The 22,144-nt window shown below is 34.0% G+C and overlaps 1 protein-coding gene across 3 annotated transcripts in view; it reads right to left on the bottom strand.

Annotated features, from left to right (window-relative positions):
- Positions 1 to 1,677: 1,677 nt before the first annotated feature.
- ADGRL2 (adhesion G protein-coupled receptor L2) overlaps positions 1,678 to 22,144 on the bottom strand; it is a 569,912-nt gene continuing 549,445 nt past the window's right edge. For 2 of the 3 annotated variants that reach the window (XM_055138189.1, XM_055138190.1), the window contains 9 exons: positions 15,517 to 15,608; positions 14,645 to 14,689; positions 14,334 to 14,360; positions 13,509 to 13,677; positions 11,118 to 11,246; positions 10,496 to 10,592; positions 8,610 to 8,738; positions 7,763 to 7,780; positions 1,678 to 5,336 (listed from right to left, as the gene is read on the bottom strand). In XM_055138189.1, the coding sequence (XP_054994164.1) occupies positions 4,582 to 5,336; positions 7,763 to 7,780; positions 8,610 to 8,738; positions 10,496 to 10,592; positions 11,118 to 11,246; positions 13,509 to 13,677; positions 14,334 to 14,360; positions 14,645 to 14,689; positions 15,517 to 15,608 (1,461 nt within the window). In that variant the 3' untranslated portion in view covers positions 1,678 to 4,581. The remainder of the gene's footprint in view (positions 5,337 to 7,762; positions 7,781 to 8,609; positions 8,739 to 10,495; positions 10,593 to 11,117; positions 11,247 to 13,508; positions 13,678 to 14,333; positions 14,361 to 14,644; positions 14,690 to 15,516; positions 15,609 to 22,144) is intronic. The other variant, XM_055138191.1, reaches the window with a different exon arrangement.

Raw genomic sequence — 22,144 nt, 5'->3', positions numbered from 1 at the left:
GAACAGCTATCAGTTTTTCTGAAAGAACATCTAAGAACCATTTTTTTCCTTTTACTAATGAAATCAAGCAGGAAAGTTATGTCATTCTGACTGCCAAAATGCTTCCCAAAATGTCTTAGTTCTGACATATGACTAGACAGACTTATAAAGAGTATAGTCAGAAATCTATTCAAAAACTGTTAATTCATCACTTTTTATGTTCATACAAGATAGGTTTACATAAAGGTTAACTATGCCTTATTAACTTCTGATATTGGAATACACTGGCTTCCTTAAGACTAAGTCCTTTAAAAACTTTCAATAACTCTCATCTTAACTATTTATTGAACACACGCAAGAAATGTGTGAAAGATATAGAGATGGTATCATTCCCCCCTCAGCAGGTATTTTGGCAAATTCATTGCACTGAATTACCTATTTTGTTGTTTTATTTCACAGAAGCCTATCTTGTTAAAATCCAGTTTTACTAACAACATTCAGAAAAATGTTACCAGTTTAAATAGGCTTTTAAAAAATCCAAGTGGCCTCTGAAGACTTCTTGTGAAAAGCTACACACTCAGTAAACAGTAATGCCATCAGAAAAAAGACGGAAGACTCTAGAGTCAATATTATTAAGACTTGAGGGGTATTTCATTGCCAGTATTTGAAAGATGCTTATAGTACACTTAGTCTAATTATATGATGCATTTACAGATTATTAATGCCCTTTAACAGATAAGTGATCATATCTGAAAATCAGTGGTCACAATATCTTGAAATGAGGTTGAATAATGTGCGCATTTTGAAACAGCACAAAGTACATACTGGTTAAAAAGATGATATCCTTCATAAACAATCATGTTTTTATTGTTTTGTGCATTTATCTACACAATCTGCTGCTGTGCTCATTTGGAGCATGACTCAAAGTGACATAAAAAAATATGTCATTTCATACCATTAGTGAAGACTGTCATAAGTCAATCTTCAAACGAACTATTTGTTCCATCCTTTACCACTTTTGCTTCCACTCTGCTAATACATGAACTTTAAGAATGATTTAAAATCAATTTGATGTGATACACCGTTTTCACCCCCTCAGCCAAAACTGTACTCATTTTATTACTCTGTGAAGTAATTCTCACATATTTACATACCTGTAACTTTTCAAACTGACTTTTGAGGTTTAATGCAAAAATTTCATGGGAAGATAAATATCTGGAACACATGATCATATGAACTCATGGTACTAAATTTTAGTTATAAAACACAGCAGGGACCACAGCCTTAAAGAAAATTTCAGTATCAATAAAACATGAAGAGCTGTTTTCACTCCAAAATTTCTGCCTAGGTGATATAACTTCAATAAACAATTTTACTGATTTATTTATTCAAAACTTTCTATGAGGGCATCTTAAAAATTCAGTTTTAGATAAGGCTCAGAATTGAATTGATAAAAAGTAGGTTTTCTTTCTTCTCTTTAAAGAAAATCAGGTGTGGTCACCATAATCTTAAAACAAGTGCGTATGAATTTTTGCATCATGCCTACTTCCTTTTTGTGGGAGAGTGCAGCAATAGCAATTATCTGTTAAAAAAAAAGTTACTGTGGACTTACCAGTTAAAATATTACATGTAAGTGAATATGCATGAATTGACACTGACGACATATTTAAGAACTGTACGAGTTCTCTTGCACATTAATGATTTTGAAAGCCTTTAATACGAATATGTACAAATGTATAAGCTGTAACTTTTTTGTAAATAGAACAAACTCAAAGTCTTTTAATATAAAATCGAAGAGGTGAATTTGGACCAACCTGTATCAAGTCACATTCAAAGCAAACAAAAACCATCATTCCTTATTATAATAGAGCCATTGAGCAACTGGCCTCTGGGATAAGGTACAGTAATACACTTTACAAAAGTTCAGTGTCACTATCACAAAGAGAAACAATCAAGGATGTGTGAATCGTATACCCGGGTGAAAAATCTAGGCAGACCCAAGGAAACCAGTGAGTTAACAGAGCACCACATCAATATTAAAAGAGAGTAGACAGTATTTTTAGAACTAAGAAACTACTCCTAGTAGGGAGGATCCTGGATGGAATTTAAGGCAACATTTATACATTTTTAAAAGAGGCCTATTTTTAAAAGTGATTCTTCTTTTGATGGCAAAGATAAATGGTAACTTCCAAATAGTGTTCTCTAATATAAAGACTCCTAATAAAACTATTCTGAGACCATTAACTATTTAGGTACTGAATACTTATTCCCGTCTTACCAGTTCTGAAAAATATTCCAAAGATATAAGCACTAATTAAAGAATCAGTGTTGCTCTTTGGGCAGCGGAGGGGGTAAGAGTGAGTTGTTAATTCACTCGATACTGAAACAGAATGACACTAGTTAGCTTGTATACCGTGAAAAACGTGACAATATACAGTTTCTGTGAAAAGAAGGAAGTATCATGTTTGATTATTTAGGATCCCTTTTGAGGCAATTAAGTTTTGTAAATTCCTTAAAACAATTAGTGAAACAGGAGTATCACTGTAGGAGATTATTGAAAGTTGAAACATTAACATAATTTATTGCAGTCAATCTCTAACTTGCTAAATATTCTCTGTATGTGATAGCAACCCTCTTTCTTTGTTACCCTATTAAAATGTTGATAAACTTACGATGTCTACTTTATCCATCTTGATACTTTTTCTCACTACTCTTTCTAAACTTTGTAAACAGGCATGAAAAGAGTGCACACATAAAGTGATTTTTAACTTGTGGAAGCAATTGAGAGAATGACTAAGCTTTAGAAAAATTTGGTATAAATACTTATGATGTAGACAGGAAAATGGAATCTGTTGAGATTCAATTTTATGATTTTTGAACTTGAGTTAAATCCTTCCCATGACAACAAATATTGTCGTCTGCAGCTGTCTATAGGGGTATGTATAATCTGTAAAGTGTAAAAATATTTTAGGAATTTATTTTCTGTATTGCTGAAAAATCACTTTTCATATGATTCCCAAGTACGGCTATGAATTTTCCAATACTCTTTCTGTTTTTGTTTCAGCTCTAGTGCAATAAAATGAACAAAAATATTCAGGACACTATTGCCCTAGTGGAACTTATTCATCTAATTATGTGCATGGGGAGTTATAATATAAATGTAGTATTTTTTTTAACATATAGAACAGGCAACTTCATTGTATTCTTTCACATATCCATGGATTATATTATGAAGATATTTAAATATACCTGGTGTTAGGGTGGGAAAGGACCAGTGTGTTAAAGCTAATTATGTCTTACATAAAAGCGCACATAAACTACTTGAAAAAATTCACATTTATTTACTGTCAAACCGTGTTAAACTTTACACTGGATATTAGTGATGGGCTCATTATTAACAGGTTTACACAAAAAAAGATGAAAGGAAAAGCAGAATTTTGCTGAAACAATTTACATTTCATTAGAACTTTATCATAAAATAAATTAATTACTAAATATAGGCAGAAGGAATATGGAAGAGTAATATTTATGTTTTATTTTATTTTTTAAAAAAGAATAGGCACCTTTAGTTCACTAGAAAGTTTGTGAGAAGTGCCCAGTGCCCTCTTCGCCCTCTGTTGAAGAATAAACAGAGGATGACACAATCTTTCCTAGATTTTACCACATTTGTGCAAGGCATAGCGTAACTGGCTTGAAAGAGTTTTCTTCCCATAAAACACGTTCGTTTGGCAATAAGAAATTCAAATTTAAGAATAAGGACTAACTTGTCAAAGTAGAACACTGTATACAGTGAAAAATAAGTGAAAATGGGTAGAACTTACCATGACAAAGTGTAAGAAAAAACATTTCATAACATGTGTGCAACCAAGAGCTTTTACAATATTTTCTTCAAACTCTTTAAAATTATTTTAATGACAATTATATTTCAGTTGGACACAAATGTATTTATTTTACCCTAGCAATAGAACAAAATATAATTTCTTTAGCCATTTTTCATGAGAATAGTTCATTGTACAGTTGAGGAAACATATGAAATAAGGCCTGTGGCTTGATTGCTAGTGGTTAAACATGTTTTCAATCTTTGCCTTAATGTAAAAGATTTGCAGTGAACTGCAAATTGACGCAGAATATCTCTCCTGCTTTTCCAAGTCTTGTCGGGAACAGTAAGGTACAGTAAATTTGTCCCACAGGATTTTAAAGCCTACGTCTTGTATATAATACAATGCAGGCCTACAAAAATGGTGCAGCCATATTTACAAATTTAGTTCACAAACTGCTGCAGTATAATGGCTGGAAAGTTTTGCTTCGCCTGTTTTACAATTTCTCTAAACAGCAGCAGAATCTTAAAATACCTGGTTGGCATTTCTTTTCTTTGTAACAAATAATTCATCTTAGTATACTCTGTGTATATACAAAGTTTTTGCATGTTTTATAAAAATTCACAGAACTGCAAGGTTCAGTCATCTTTTTACACTGGAGAACCACAGGTCAACAGAGCCATCTCGATGGGCGGAGCGTGAGGGAACTGTCTCAGGCTGGTGGAGTCTTTTGCTTATTTCTTCACCCTCTGCACGTGGTCCTTGGAATTCCTTAGCGGCACTATTAAAGACTTGTGACCAGCTGCATTTGTCCTTCTCTCACGTCGCCTTCTGGGATACACCCTTCTTTGTTGATGGGGATGATGTACCCGTCACTGTTGCCCCTGCTGATCTGGTAGCACATCTGAAGTTGCCGGCCAGCTCCGAGATTTGGCATGCTTTTATAGTAAATGTCCTCGTTCTCGCTCCTCCTGGAGGGAGAGAGGTCCTCTTCCATGTCGGGGCTGCTCTCCGGGTAGGGGGAGTCTCTGAGATTGGGCATGCTTGTGTAGAGAGAGTCTCGGTTGGGGGACTGCAGGTGGTCCTCCGCCTCGGCCGTGAGCTGAGACACATAGCTGTCCGTCCCCTCGGGCTTCACTTTCTTCTGGGGTTGGTACAGAAGGGAGTGAGTCCGCTGAGGGATGAGCGGTGCCTCGAGTTCTTTGTGATGGAGCTCCAGCCCTGGGTTGTCTGCGTGCATCAAAGAGGAAGCGTCGGCCACGATGGCATCGTCTTCGCTGCTGCTGCCTCCAATCACGGGCTTGACGGGCAGCGTGAGCTCCAGGTTGTGAGTCTTGCTGCTGCCGCGGAGGTTGTTGTGCACTAACTCTGAGATGATCATCTTCTCGAAAGCGGTATCATCCAGACTTAGTCCACAGTCCACGACCTGCACGCTGTCGTTATAGTCCCCCTTGCGCAGTGAGTAGCTGTTGTTGAAATTACCATTTAGCGGTAGAGTATCCATGGCACTTGTATCCCTGGCATTGTTCAGTGAATGTCCTGAAACAGAAAAGGGGCGGGGAGTTGCCATTATTGCCTCTGCTCCTTCCTAAAGGGTCTTTACTTCTCTTGCACAAAACTGTTTTAATGTCGTTCAGGACAAAGTTGTATTTGAAAGCTGACACTTGAAAAGTGCCAGGCTTTCCGGCATTCCCAACTGTAAACAGTGGCAACCCCTTAGGTGGCAGGAGAAAGCGTGAAGGAATAATACTGTTTTCCAGGGAGGGAAGAGGGCATACTGAATATTGCTTTATCAATTTGATGGGAGCTAGTAGTTGGTAATTGAGTTTTGATCCAATCTCTGACACTCTTACAAAGAAGACTTCACTCCATGCCCTTGCATAGTTAATGCAAAGCAATTCATTAGTGACATTTACATTTTAAAAGTACAAGACTATGGCTTATCAAAATAAAATTAACAGAATTTGTCCTAAACAACACTAAATTAAAAAGGAGTAAGTCACATACAAAAAAACCAAAGGCAAATGTACGACATAAACCCACAGAACTGGCAAGCAACTTTTTAAACGACATTCTAACATTTCCTTTTTCTGGAGATGAAGTAAAAAAAAGAATGAAAAAAAATGGACAGACACAAAGAATTCATGTTCAACACAGACAGCCATCTCTCACACTGACTGGGCCAAGGGCCCACAAGCACCATCCAACAACACGACAGACAGCAGGTGGAATGACTCACTTTGGACAACTCACATCATGTCTGTCTGCTCAGGCTATCTGGCCTAAGAGTAGCTGATATATAAAAGAAAGTAAAATGATTTATTGTAACATGATGAAGAATTTCTAAGCTTCTCAGCAACTTAGTCAGAGCAAGGGTTCAACAAATTAGATTACCAGCAATAGCAGCCTTTTCGTTTTTAATACTTAGAATTTTTTTTTTTTTAGTACTACTATATTTCTAACAGCAACGGCCCCAGGCTCCTAATGGTCAGAGTTTGCCTGCAGCCATGCAATCTGCATCAGTCACAGTGACAGCATGGAATGAACCAGCAGAGTCTACTGTACGAGACTGGCCCACAGACACCATGGGCATGGAACTTAAACGCAGAAATGTCAGGAGATTTCTTACGTATGGGTCACAGAAATTAAACCAAGAATAAATATCAACTATGGAATGGGAAAAGGGTGTCAGCTTGGCTCATATATTTTTATTTCTAAAGGAATGAACGACTGGGTAAGTCTGCTGAAGATATGAAAAGAGATTCAGGAGGAAAAAAAATGTGGTAACATGCTCTCTTTGAATCAGAGTTATATATTTTCTACAAACACATAGACATGTAAACTAAGACATCACAGTGCTTCTTAAGCAAATGAAAAAAAAAAGAAGTTTTAGAGAAAATAAATGGTCTGCACCATGGAAAGTTAGGTTATTCATTCTCAAAATCCTAGAAAAAAAATCACGTCTACAGATAGGTCTGGAAAAAAAAAAGAATGAAATGATGTTATTGAAATGGAACTGACCACTGTGAGGCTGCTGCATTGTATGCAAGGCTTGGAGGAGTTTAGGGAAAAAAATTGAATTCTAGGGGAAAAATTAGAAAATTTCTTTTTTTAATGCTCACTCCACTCTTAAAGCTGCAGATATCTCAGAAAACTCAGTCTGATAAGTATCTGATGTTACTACCCCAAAATGAGAAAAAGTGGGAAATTACTTATAGTTTGTATTACTTTGAACATTCTGATCCAATTTCTATGTTTGAAAAACTCTGGTACATGTGTAACAAAATGAATTCATGCTAGTTATTTGTAAGGCTGCCTTTACTATGGGCATAATTCTCTAGCTTCATAAATTTATACATGCACCACGATCTTTATTTATAAGATCAACGTGGAAACATTTGGCATTTTAAGTTGTAAGTGACACACGGATCATTTACTAGCAGTTGCTTCCTCTGAGGAGGTTTAACTGGGCACTCGTTTTCTTTTTATTAGTGCTTGATTTAAAAAAAAAGTATACTGGATAACCCCAAAGTAGTTTTCTATGATATACTGCAGATTTAAGCACATCTTTGACTGGTTTTGAAGAGGCAACTTTTTCTGCCCAAGTTCAGGTAATTCACTTGAAGACTTTCCACAGCCTGTAGCAAGATTACTGTGGGAATGCAGAAATGATAAGTCAATTATTAAGCATTCTGGTTGACAGTACCTCAGGCTTTAAAGAGCAAATTATTTCAGCATTGCAAATACTTAAGTATGGACAGCATTTGCTACAGACCTTTGTTACTGACAAAGGGCAGTACACACAGATGTAATGTTTGAATTTGGTAAAATTTTAGTTGCAAATTGTGAACCACTTGCCCGCTGAGTCTACTTCATGACTGCTAGTTATGTTTTAATTGTGCCGGTTAAAAATCATGCTGAAAAAATTTACATTTGATAGGCAAAGTTAAGTTTTACTCCCATACTTGTCTCTCTGTAGGTTGCTAGAGGAAAGCATAAGGAAAGTAAGAAAAACAAGAGAATGAAAAGAGAAGCTGCAGTTACGTTAAAAGAGATTTTTAAGAAAAAAACGGAAACAAAGTTCTGTGTTTAAATTTAGCGGTAAATACTGGTCACAAATAAATAAGCTAGCAGTAATTATGCAATAGTTTTAATACCCCAATCCTGAACATATTGTTAATGCTAAATATGCTTTTCTTAATAAGCTATATTAAGGAAATAGTAATAGAGGATGGGTTAGTGGCAATGTCTCCCCCTCCCCCAATAAAAAACTACAGGTATAAACTGACTAATATTAACTTCATCCCCCAAGATTTTTTTTTTTTAAAAACAAAAACTACCATAAAGCTGCACTATACTATAGTTTGATTACATCAACAATGCTGGATGCAGTTTACTACGCCTAGGCATCCAAATGATCTTTATTAGCTAATTCATTCCAGTAGAAAATTCTGTCAGCAAGCTTTCGAGTCAACTGAACAGTATATTACATAGATAGGATACCTCTAAGTGATATAAATCTTGAAGATGGGCTCTCGGACCATGTGAAGTCAGTCCTGTAATAATATATTAAGATTTATGCCACCTGTGTCAAAAACATGGATAATTATTGGTAAATACTATCATGACTCAGTTTTCACTATAATATAGTGCAGTTTTAGAAGCCTGGCAAGGGCAACACCACAATCCTTTCTGAGAAATTAAGGTTGTCATAATCAATATATGCCAACTTGAGTAGTCTAGTAAAGGGCAAAGATCAGAGCTCTGTTTAGCAGCAAAGAAAGGTAGTTTTATTCATAAGTATAAGCACACCTGGTGAGTTAAATACAGGAGCTGAAGGGGCATTGCATACAACTGTTTCAGCGAGCAATGTGTTATAGGGGTTGTTAGTGCCGTGGGGTCGAAGAAGAGGGTTTGTTAGTAGGTAATTGCCAGTCATTCCTAAAGCAAAGAAACAGAAAAAAAAAATACATCAGTTCTCTTATTTTAGTGTTACAGTTGCAGTAAAGTACTTTTTGTATTCAGCAAGGATAGTGGACATGTTGGCAACGGAAATTCTGCTGAAATTTTCTGACTGTATTTGAACTACTAATTTGAAGGAGAAAGGGGAGAGGGAAGTTAAATTTCAGTAATTCACAGGTGCTTTCTAAGTCCCCCAAGTAAACACCTGCTGAGAATGACATTTACTAATTTATACAAAATCACTGTTAAACAAAAATGGCAATTAAATGCATAGAGATCAACATTATGTTTCAAGATGTTACTGCTTAATATTAAAAACCTAACCACTAAGGCCCAGAAGAGGGAATCTCAAACTTTCAGAATTTACAGGTGTGGGATTATCCCTCAAGAAAACATCTGTGTTAATTCCAACTTTAAAACAAGCAGGAGGAAAAACAACTTTCACAAACAGGTAGAGTATGACACACTGCACAAAGCTTCTCTTAGTAAATGCAAGAGCACACATGCTGAGGGGAAAAAAAAAAAGACTGTGTAATGAATTATTAGATCATTCACAGACTCTATATAACAATAATATTCCATCTGTAATCTTATTTGCCAGGTTTCAAACATAAATCATTGAATAATTCATTTCCTTTTGATAGTCATTTTAACAGAATTAGGTAAAACATCAAAGCAGTGGAATAAACACACATTTCAGTCATCCTAATTGACACACTACAAACCTTTCAATACTTATCAAATATATGTTTTGCATAGCTAATGTAATTTGACTGAAAGTATTTTAAAATTCAACTTGATTTTGGTGTATACATACTCCTTTTTTCATTGTAAACCAGAATCTCATCAGAACAATGTCAACAGTGAAAAATGTCTTTAATATTTTGTTGTGATGAAGTATTACATGTATTATATTACAAGTCAGTACATCAAAACTGAAATTATCTAGATAAATTACTTATCCAAAGAGACATCTCTGGGTAAGTAATTTACCCAGGTAATTTCATATATGTGTATACATATATATATTTGTGTATATATATATGTGTGTGTATAGTACATGTATATATGCAATGACATGATTTTATTAATACTAGACTGATATTTACCACGTCTGCACTCACGAGATACATATGTGTATGTGACCCTGTGCCCATTATCTGTCTACATTTTACTTTCCTGTTTATTTTTAGAATTATCTGATAAAAATTAAAAGTGTAACTGAGGAGACATTAAAAACATAACTAATTTGAATAGAAAAAAATTACTTGTCACTTTGCATGTATTTTTTAATTATAGATTTTCTATTTGTGATGCCTGTTACTTTTAGAAAGAAATGCAAATAAAATAATTTTACAAACAAGAACTTTCATTGCAAAACTGGCACTGTTTAATGTGAATAGTAGTTATTCTAATTATATTGTGTGTTTTAAAAGAAAACTTGCATAATGTCTAAGAATAAATTTGTATTCATTAGCAAACATTTTAATCTGTGGCAAAGTATGTTCCTAGCAAGCTTTCTAGCATAACTTTGTTAGTGTGGAGTTTAAATTTATATGTTTCTGCATTGAATTATTGAATACAATAATTTGTATGTGCTGTAATGAAGGAACAAATTTAAGAGAGTGGATCTAAATTCATTTGGAAGGAAAATTCAGCATTTTCTCTAGAATTATTGCAAATTGGTAAAAGGTACAAAATTTATATTGTAAACTCATATTTTCCTAGAAACTGACCTTGATTAAGTGTTGAAGTGCTATTGATGTCACCTGAGATAAAAGAAGATTCAGATTGTTTTCTCACAGTGTCATTCCACATCCTTCTTATACGACTCTATTAACATAAAATAGCAAGACATATGTTATGTTAGTTTCCTCAAGCTTACCTTACTAAAGACACACAAAGATTTCCCTACACAATTTGTGTAGGGTTATCTGTCAGGTTTCCTTTCAATGTTTGTTGATTCTGGTCTAAAATTAAGGAAATGTATACTATTCTGCTGCATCTCTACTAAAATATTTGTAATCCTGCACACAAAAAATTCCCATATTAATTTTTTTAAAATTGTGGAGATGAGTAATTACTCAAATGTTTGTTGAAGGCTATGAATGCAGGGTATCAAATAATTATCATATAGTTCTTAAATACACCATTCAAAAGTGGATCGTGTAACTCAAGAAACGTTGTTAAAGTTATATTTAAGAAGAAATTAAGACCAAAATATTAGAAAAAAAAATGCAAGTATTTGCTACCTAGATAACTATAATGAGGAAACAATTAGTGCATCTGAACAGAACATGTCTCAATGGGCTTTCTATAAAGAATGTTAATTAAAGATGCTGTCAGATTCTTTGTTACCTGAGTGCCAGAAGAATAGCGAGCACTGGTTCTGGTGGTTGATGCCTTCACAGAACTGTGGGGGCTCTCGGTGGGGAGTCCGCTGCAGCAGTATGAGTGTCTGAAGCATTTGCCGTATTCCTTCCGTACCTGTTTTGGATAATCAAAAAACAGACGCATTAGTATGAATATACATACTTTTCTCTCGAATTCAATGAGCAATAATGAAGAGGTAAGTTCCACTCACATCTACTTATTTGTGGACAAAATAGAAATTGCCGGTAATGAAAAATGTATTTACTAATTCATGGCAATAAAATATAACATGCCACAAATGTAGATCAAAACTGAAATTAACTGGATAAACTTGCTTTCCAAGGATAGATACAAAGACACGTGTACAATGACACGTCTTACAAATTCTTATTAAGAAATGTTAGCAATAAAACAGCAATATTTTAAAAGGCTTTATTCTATCTCAATACTGAGTGATTCCAATCCTGCATTTCATGCTGGGAAAACAGGGCAAAAAAATTTGGAATTTTCCTTGCTTAACTACAGTTAACCACTTAAAACCCAGTCATGTAAATTTTATACATTTCAGGTCCTTTTAGATAGGTCAATACATACACTTTTACTGGATAGCACAGTTTTGTGGTTAACCTCTGTATAATAAAGAGACGACTTGGCATAAGAATAAAGAAAAAAGTGCTTTGATACATATGCCATTAATTAGGATGGAATGTTTTCTTCATTTTCTGATGTGTCTAGTTTCAACATTTAGTGTAGAGTCGGAGATGCCTATTCACTTCATTAGCACACAAGGGAACTATTTATGCAATTTCCATTCACATTAATGAGTTACCCATGTAATTTCCCTTTTCCCCTGAAGCTTGGATATATGAATAGATAGAAAAGTTATTAGGCCTCAAAGTTTAAAGCAAACGTTAGAAAGTGAAGTCCCAATAACTGCTAACTAACAGGGCTCCACGTAGGAAGGTGCTATAGAATTGCAAGGAGTCAGGGAGAGCTCTGGGTTCTCGGCATCTATACTGGCCTACGTCCATGTTTTCTTATGGATCAGAATCAGAAACCAGAGCAGGTAAGATAAGAGGTTGCATTAAAAAGTATTTCTTTTAATGGAATATAAAAATCTCTCAAAGGCTTGTTTTCTTCCTTCACAGTTCTAGGCTCAGTGTCTGGCTGTAAAGACCATGACTTTCACACTTCTTCCCTGAAAGACTGCAGAATTAATGTCATTACGTGACCTTTTAAATCTAAATGCACTTGCGTATTCTTCCTCTTTACTTTATTTAATTACATATATTACAACAAATAACAATGGACTTGAACTTTTAAAGCATTTTCTTTGCCTAAATATGCTCATTCAAGCAGTTAGAACAATGATTTTTAACTAAATCATTTTATCTCATATCCTTAACAATTCATCCTGGCAGCACCCAACAGGACACAGGCAAGATCACGTGGATCACATCCAAAAGAAGTGCAATATGCTGCCTTAAAATGTAATTATTAATTTAATGAGCAAAGCTAAACATTTTCATTCAATTAACACATAATTCTGAGGAAATAATGATTTCCTCACCTTTTCTGCTAAGTGTATACTATGGTAAAAAAGACATTTATAAAAGAATCTATAATAATCAGAGCAATAATCAAGTTATACCTGTATAATGTTTAGAAACTTAAAAGTTCAATTTTATTAAATAACGTGACACCTCAAAAATTTTTGGTACATTTAAAGCTATTAAGTGCTTTGAAATGCTGGATAACCAAGACAATGACAATCAGAATGGTATTTTATCCAAATAATAGCCTCCGGTGTAGGTTTTGCCTAATGCCTATATTGCTGTGAATGTATGTTATCTGTCAGTATTGCACATTTCACTGTCATTATCTCGAAATTATAGCTTATTCAAAACTGATGGAAGTAACAACACTATCATCTTGTCAGGTCTGAAAACATAATAGTTTTCACTTTCACAATTCTATTTCTCTGTTCAATTTAGTGACCAACTAGTAATAACAGAATAAAAAGACTGCATTAAATATTCTGACAGGATGAGAATCAGACCTAGTGAAGGCATGGACATTTTAAACTAACATAGTAGCTAATTTTTTTTTTTTTTTTTTTGCGGGGGAGGATGGCATTTACTTCTTAAAACAGTTTATTTCCAACTTTAATTTTTAAACTTTTTATGTTAAATGGATTTACCATAAAATTTAACATAAAATCATAATAAGATAAGGTATTAAATTATTGTTTTAGAACTTTTAGAATTACTTAAAAAGGCAGCTTTATTATCTTCATATGCCAGTTATTTAAAATTTCTCTATTATAAATAATTTTAAATTAAAAAAGCAGTAGACCTCTCAGTTATTTTCACTTACTTTCTTTTGGAGAGCACAGTGAAAGATGAAAATGAACATTCCCTGGAAAGCATTAAAGATGGTGAAGAGATACGCCATCACAGTAGTCTCCTCATTAATGTAAAGTAACCCAAATGACCAGGTTAGGCCGAGAAGACAAAGGAGAGCGAAAGCGCCAAGCACCCAAGACCTGAAAAATAAAGTGCATTTTATTAACAAGTTCAATGAGTGAACACACACACATCACACTAAAATATTAATATATCGGTAGTAGCAGTTGACTTTCTCTATGTTCACATTCAAATTCAACAGCACTTTGGCTTTAACCTTTCATTGACTAAAGAAAGAACAATAGCATTTAGTACTGCAGTCTCCAGAGAAAACAGCAACAGCGGCTATGACCTTTTCTTATTCCAGAATAAATAAGGCATCAAAACTATATTAAAATACAAAGTGTAAAACATCCCCCATGATCTTGTCTGATAGGTGCATTTTGATAAAAAAAAAAAAATCAGGAGTCCTTAATGAGCTTACTCCTACATTATACCCCTGTGGTGTGCTCAGAACACTGAATAATGTGACACATACAGAAAGGTTAAATGGCAGATAATCACTTAACACCTAAACTTCAGGTTCTAATAGACTAATCTTAGGTGAACCTCAGGCATTATAAACAAAGTATGAAGAAGCCTAGCTGAAATGGGACAAAAACATGAGAACTTGAAAATAAAATAAATTTGGAGAGATTTCATCATGAATAGCTTAAGGAGAAAAAAACTGTAGAAAATAGGATGGAATGAGAAGGATTTAAAGTCAGTGCATTCCATGTCTAACTAATGATCTTACTTGATAAATGGCTTATTATCTTCATAGCTAGAAAGCATTATAAGCAGAAAAGAGAAACAAAATTATTAGACAGAATTAAAATAGAAAGTAATAAGAAAGCATTTATATATTTTATAAATTAGTCAAAATTAAGAAAGTCAAAATGCAGAGGCAAGCAATTAAAAAATAAAGGCATATTATAGTATAAAAGTACTACAGCAAATCAGATATTCCAAAATAATTATAAAAATTAAGAGTAATTCATGATATTGACCGATTTGTAAAAAATATAAGTCATGCCATAAATTTGTTAATGTAGGGTTCTGCCTTACCCAGGTAAGTCCGTATTATAGTAGCCATCACAAACACGGTAATTACTGGTGTAGATGAGAAGACAGAAAGAGGAAAAGGAAGAAAAGAGAGAGATGCTAAAGATTAGCTCTCTCTCTTACCATGCAACATGCAATGAAGCTGGAACTAACCTATCTAAAACATCTAATTAAAAAATAATTATCCTTACTATAAATCTGCCATTGTTTTACATTTCAATATCTTTCCACAATCCCTTTATAACCAACTGCAACAATATCTCTCCAAATTTTAAATTAGTACTTGAATTTTAAAAATTTCAGAGTTAAAAAGTAACTCTGAAAATGCTTCCATAAGATGACTCTATGAATCAAGACACTTTTTTAAATTAGAAAGCATTTTTTCATTGATCAGAATATTGCAGTTTTTGTTCAATACTGAAATAAAGCAAACATTTATCAAGAAAAGAAAAGATAATCTCCAAATGAACAATAATAATAGAGTAAATTATCTTAGGCAAACAGGATTGGAAGTAGAAACTGCTCAGAATCCTTAAATCAAAAAGTCATTTAACAAAACAAACTCAATATAATATCAGCCATGCAAACAGCAACATCATTTTGAACTGTATTTTAAATTCAAATGAAACTACTATACTGATGTGGAATTTCCATAAATCAAAGCCATTCAAACAATTTCTTGGCTTAAATCAAGCCAAATTGTTATCTAAATTTTAACCAGTATCTTTGATATGGTTAACAGCGAGGCTCAACTAGATCAGTAAAATTTCATTCTGAATACTCTATAGTTGATAGACGGTATTCATGTATTCCCTGTGGAGAATATCTTTTACTTAGTTTGCCAAGCACTAAAAATTAAACTACAAAATACTTACTTAATGTTTTCCAACCTGCTAGAATCTGGTTTCAAAGTGTTTGAGTGCTTCACCATTTTGCACAAAGTGATCACAAGAAAGATGATATTTAGCTGTTATAACATAAAAAATTGATTAGAGCACCATCAACAGAGAAAACAGTGATTACAAGTATAGTTAATGCAATTAAAAACCAATAACATGAATATACAAGGTAGATACTGATCCCAATTTTTATTTATGAACAGAACTACCAAGTTGATTCTATGTGGTCTACAATTGCTACATATTTTTTAATAGATCATAAGACATGCAATTGCAACTCCATTAAACTAGGATTATGCGGTGATGAAATAAATTAGAAAACCTAAAATGACTAGAAAACCTAAATCTGTTCTTTATCTATAGATATATTCTGTGGTCTAAAAGTTGCCTAACGGATAATTCCTTACAAGGGGCACTTAAGACTTTCAGATTTACTTAGAAGTTTAACTCTTAATTTGACAGATTAAATGAACATAAAAATATTTTCAAGGTATATTTGTAAGTCAATTGTGAGCATCAAGTAAAAAAATACGTGGGAAATATGTTACACATGATAAAACAAATTTAGCAAACACTTGCTATCTACAATAGCCAATTGTTTTTTCTTCCTTTGTCTTTGTAGAGAAGCAGGTTAATTCTGAAGAAAGATTTCTTTTAAGTGCCTCTAAACATCCTATTGCACAAAAAAAGCTTAGTACAAACCTAATTTGCGTACAAAGGTGAATTAGGGGAAAATGGAACAAAGACTGAAGATGAAACATGGAAAAATGGTTTGTGAGGTTTATATGAGTGAACTCGGAAGAAAGGAGTTGTGTTTCAACTGAACAGCTATAGACTTCTTTGGCAGAATGCTGGATTGGGGGGTGGGGAGTAGTTTCATTTCTATCCACTTAAAACAGAACTAAGACTGTACTTGTTTGTTTACTTGGATATTTTGCTTTCTTCATTGTAATACTCTTAAAAAGACCAAGCGAGTTTTATGAACTTCACAAGACTAATCAAGCCCAAAGCTTATAATAAAAACAAAAAGCTATGAATGTAGAAATAAAAGCAATTTCCCAGTGGTCATCAATATAACTTTTTACAGTACTCGATCTTTTCAGTGTGTAACAATACCAGCTGATGACAGTATTGCTTTTCTCAGTTATCACTTCAGATTTCTAAATTAGGAAAAATTATATAACATAAAAAAAAGATAACTTCCAAATCCTCCATACTGATGAGTTTTAGGGGCAAGTGAAGGATGTCATTTAAGCTGGGGATCAGTTATTCTGTCTACTGTGACCTACTACTTCTCACAGATGGAGAATTTCCTAAGGATAAATGAGGTTAATGGGCATAGTCTCCAAGTGTTGGCAGACAACTTTCTAGCATGTAACGTTAATTATCTGAGGAAAAGAAAAAGAAGCTTTGTTTAGAATTTTACTTAATAATTATGTCTTAAAATACTTGTCTAGGAAAAAGGAAATAAACTTGAAGCGGGAAGTTTGTAGCTTTATATTCTGAAGATCATCCCAGTTTGTCACAATATAAATAAATGGGTTTGTTATGAGACATAACAGTTTGTCTCATACAAGAACTGTTTACTGACCCTACTGCTCCATCAAAGATGTGTTTATTGTATAGGATGTCAGATACAATCTTAGTTTTGGATAAATTAGGGAAATTCTTCTAGTCATGTAGTGAACAACTGATTTGGTTTTTAAACAAACACAACACAGCATATCTCTGATTTTTTTTTTTTTTTAAAGACAGTATCAAGCAGGGCTGGAGCAATAATACAGTGGGTAGGGCATTTGCCTTGCACGTGGCTGACCTGGGTTCAATTCCCAGCATCCCATATGGTCCCTTGAGCATCAGTAGTAACCCCTGAGCATTGCCGGGTGTGGCCCAAAAAGAAAATGGGTTAGAGAAACCCAGTTCCTAATAAAGGGGTTAAACTGTCCAGAGAATGCCAGCCTACAACTCACCCCTTGAAAAGAAGTACTCTGACCCTTCCTTACAGAATAAAAACTAGCACCCAGTGCTACTCCTATTACCTGAAGTTTCTTTCTCCTACCTTCCTTTTGGAATAGAGCGATAGCACAGCGGGTAGGGTGTTTGCCTTGCACGAGGATGACCGGGGTGCGATTCCTCCACCCCTCTCAGAGAGCCCAGCAAACTACCTAGAATATCCTGCCCGAATGGCAGAGCCTGGCAACCAAGCTACGTGTGTCGTATTCGATATGCCAAAACAGTGACAACAAGTCTCACGATGGAGACATTACTGATGCCTGCTCGAGCAAATCAATAAGCAACAGGATAACAGTGACAGTGACCTTCCTTTCAGTGTATCTTTTCTAGGCTCAGTATTCAGACAGAGCGAGCAGTGTACAGAGAGGGGAGCATTTGTAGTTCTTTGTTGTCTGTTTGTCTGAAGAGCTTACTCCTTTCCAGACAGCGTTATTGTTAATCTTATGATCTTTACATTAGTGACTATTTTATAAATAGTTAACATTAAACTTCTTTATCCTCTTCCTAGATATCCTTCCCTCATTCCAAAATGCTGAAACCAGGATTGGTTCTTCCCCAATTTTCTTGAACAAATCCCAGTAGTTTATAAAGCCACAATTTTGTGGTCAGTATCATCAACATATATTAATTATCCCTTCAAGAATAAAATTCTAAAAGCAATGATAGTATAACAATTCAGAGGGAACATGCTATTACTGACTACAATACATAACTGTGTGAAAAGAGTGAATGTATAGATAGGCTGTAAAGTGAAAGTGTGTAACATGTAAAACCTTGCAGGTGGACCTATCCAAACATATTTTTCAATAAAAATATGTAAAAACTAGTTATTTAAGAACTGATACATTTTCCAATAAAGCTGAAATGAAAAAGAAATCTACCTATGTAAAAATAGAATTAAAGGTTAAGATACAAAGAAATTTCCTTTTTATTGAGATTGAGGAATAACCAGATTGAACATGCCAGAGAAAGTGTATCTCATTTAACCCTTGTGAAATAAACTGTTATAGATTTTATCTCCACTCATCCTATTGAAGTTTTAAACATTATATGTGTTCAGGGTTTCTTTTTAGTTACAAGTATGCACAATACATAAAGTCCAGATAATACACACAAATACGTGTGTGTGTGTACACAGTTGTTGGTTTATACTATTTGTAATCTTATCTTGAGAGAATAGCAGGCACTTTATACACCTCTGTATTCCAACTTAAATTGAAAATAAATTTTATAGTCAATAACATTTACAGTTAAAACCAATTCAAATTTGGCCTTTAAAATATGACATAAGGATGTATCAATCAGGCAATGCAATGTAACCTTTAGTAAGAAATAATGCCATGATTTCAAAACAAAGTATTTATGAAGTCATGCAAGGATTTTGCGAAATAAGACATGGCAAAACAAAGTGCTCAGATAGTTTCCTTTCCCAAAACTCCACATTTAAAAAAGTTACTACTATGTATTACTCATCAGTCTTACTAGTGAAATAAAACAATTCTTATTACCATTTAGGAATTTAACATTTCAATGTGTCACTATTAACATGTGTGATAGTGAAATATTTTCTGGAATTAAGACATGCTGAAGTTTAACCAAAATTTAAATGTGATTTAAAACTTCTTTTATTATATTAAATTCTTGTCAAATATAAATGCTCACTCTTAGTTTCACCAAATAAATACTAATTACATGATCTTTCTGCAGAGGTTAACACACTCTTATAAGAATCATGATTTTGTAAACTATTTCAAAGCTTCCCCCTCTTTCTTTGTATATTTTTTTCTTCTTCTTTTAAAACATAAGCACAGAAATCGAAACAAAAAACAGAGGACAAACAGGAATAATTTTGAAAAAATCAGTAGTCCAGAGTAGTCAGTTAAACACTGAAATGGTTAATTTCAGATGAAGTACAGACTACAATCTAAGTTCTTTCTTCCTAACCATTTTTCCCATGACATAAAGGGTACTTTTAAGCTGCATACTTTCTGTCCCCCACCAGCCCCCTGCACCTCCATTCCACCCCATCCTCCTGGATAGGATAATTTATTTCTCCTCACTTTTATTTTACTCCAACTTATTTTCCTCCCCTTTGGTATGTACTAAAAAAATAAGAAAAATTACAGCCATCAAATATGGAATTCCTCTTTTCTCCTGGAATGCTCTCAAAAAGACAGAAAAAAAAAAACAACTCTCTCCAAGACCATCTTCTGCTTTTCTCCCTAAATTTTAATGCAGCAACTTTTTTGTCATTAAGTCTTTGTTTTTCTAACTTGAGCATAGTTTTGAGATAGATGAGAAAATGCAATGCATCAGTGAAAAGAAAAGGTAGAGTTACAGCTAGGCATACAAAGATTTGTGTGGACCTGGTAAGTGTATGTAATTATTCACACGTAACAGAAGGTTCTACAAGTCCATTTTTAAGAATTGTGCAATATATAATGCATGCCAACTCATCAGACCAAATGCCCAAATTGATGTTTAATTTTTGAAATGAGTCAACTCATCCCATCATTAAACATATTTTCACCCTGCAGTATGAGTGTGAGAGTGTAAATAGGTAGATGGATATCTCAAAATTCTATATATCAAAGCAATAATAAACACAGAAGCCAAATAGTGTTCTTATTCGCATAGAAGAGAAACTAACTGGTGTGGGCATTTCAATTGTGTATTCTTTCCCTTTTACTTCTTTAGCTACCTCTAAGTAATGATTTCATATATAACATTTAAATCATCTGCCAGTATAACTTCTGATAAAACACATCAGTAATTAATGACTCAGTGCAGCTCATCATCACCCATATTGATGAACATAAACTATGAATTAATTTTAAAAAAAGGTGCACACAGATTATAGGAGTGCAGTTTGTTTTACAGTCATCAGACCGCTCAATTGAATCACATCCATCTGAGCTTAGCAGCTTAAAATTCATTCCACAGCTTGCAGTGCTGACATGGATATGATAAGACAGAGGAACAGAAACACCACTCTGAAGTCACCTAACTGAACTGCACATGTTCTGACCCTTTTTGTCCTCCCTGGAGCTTTTGCTACCTGGCAAATGCAACTCTAAAACTGCACTTGTATCTCCAGATCTTTGCTGTTAGCCAAGCAGAAACCTATTTCTCCCTGGGACTAGCAGCCAGAGAGGTGTTCTCTGAAGAAGACTTCTAAATGAGTGTGCGAGCTGAACTCTTCCTGAACTGAATTAATTATTAATGATGCAGATGGAGCTGTCCAAATGATAAGAACAGCTCCTGACGTGTCATGATCCAAGCTTTCATTAAACCATTTCAGGCAAACTAATGGTTTCCCACTGCTCATTACTTACAAGCACTTTTCTCATAGATATAATAACTCTAGTGCCCGAAGGCAAGGCATTCTATAGAAATACAGAAGTAGGGTGTTTTATCTTCCCATAGTATGTTCTTTATCTTCATAAAACATCATTTTAAATGCACTCATTTAGTACTACTAAATTACATTATTTTAATCCAGAAAAGTTGGAAATACAAAACTTTACTACTTTCTAGGAATCACAATAGATAATTTTGGTTTTAGGGGCACACCTTGAAAGGAATTACAATATACACATTAGAACTTACATTGTATGTGACTTACATATATCAGAAGATATCTGTATGCAAATGTATTATGTTAATACTCAACATCCACAAGTTATACAATCGTGTCACATTTCAAATAGATTATATGCAAGAAATTGTCTTACATTTCTCTAACACTCTATACTGGGACGCTTAGAGGACAAAGCAATTGCAGAAGAAGAATTACTCTTAGGATCCGCCCTTTGTGATTGCTACCTGCTGTTTTGTTCTGTTTAAGTTGGGTACACTATTTCCCCAAAGCCCTTCACATCTCTAAATGATTTGGAAATAATAATTACAAAGCTAATAAATAATAGTAGGCTTTCACACTACATGAGCAATGTAAGAAAAATGTCCTTTTACCTTCTTTCTTGAGGTAACCTATGTGAAGATTTTCACTAAATTAAAACTATGGTAAAGAGGAAGTACATAATGCTTTTATAATACACATCACATATCCCTAAAATGATCTTTAAAAATTTCAAAATCTCAGTAGATTTTGTCAAGGATTTAGGGGGAAACAAGGAATTCTGTGCCTTTAAAGATCATTCCTCTTCATGTCAGATGTTTGTCACTTACTTGGAAAGAGGTTATGCTGTTAATGTCAGTTAATCTAGAACAAAAATTGGGGTAATAATGAGGACTAAACAACTCTAATGAGAAATCAGCTTCCAAAGGAACACTTGAGAATGTTTCACTGCTGTAATTCTTTCAAGCATTTATTTCAATTTTTCACCTTGCTTTGGAATTGTGTAAAATAATTTGTTCTGATGACAGAAATACATATGCTTGAAGTACTTCAACTACTAAAAATTTTCAGTTTTATGAAACACTGACAGAAAATAAATTTGTTATTTTTAAAAGAAAAATATCCTTGGAATGGGAGGTAATATTTACATTCTTTAAATTAATTCATTTTTCCTTTATCTTATACTAGCCATTAACATTCATCTCTAACAGCACAAAACTAAAACTGAGAAAA

The sequence above is a fragment of the Sorex araneus genome, chromosome 5 (assembly GCF_027595985.1).
Source record: "Sorex araneus isolate mSorAra2 chromosome 5, mSorAra2.pri, whole genome shotgun sequence".
In the NCBI taxonomy this organism is placed as follows: Eukaryota; Metazoa; Chordata; class Mammalia; order Eulipotyphla; family Soricidae; genus Sorex; species Sorex araneus.
Note: the sequence above shows the minus strand (reverse complement) of the source record. Positions and strands in the feature narration are given on the sequence as shown.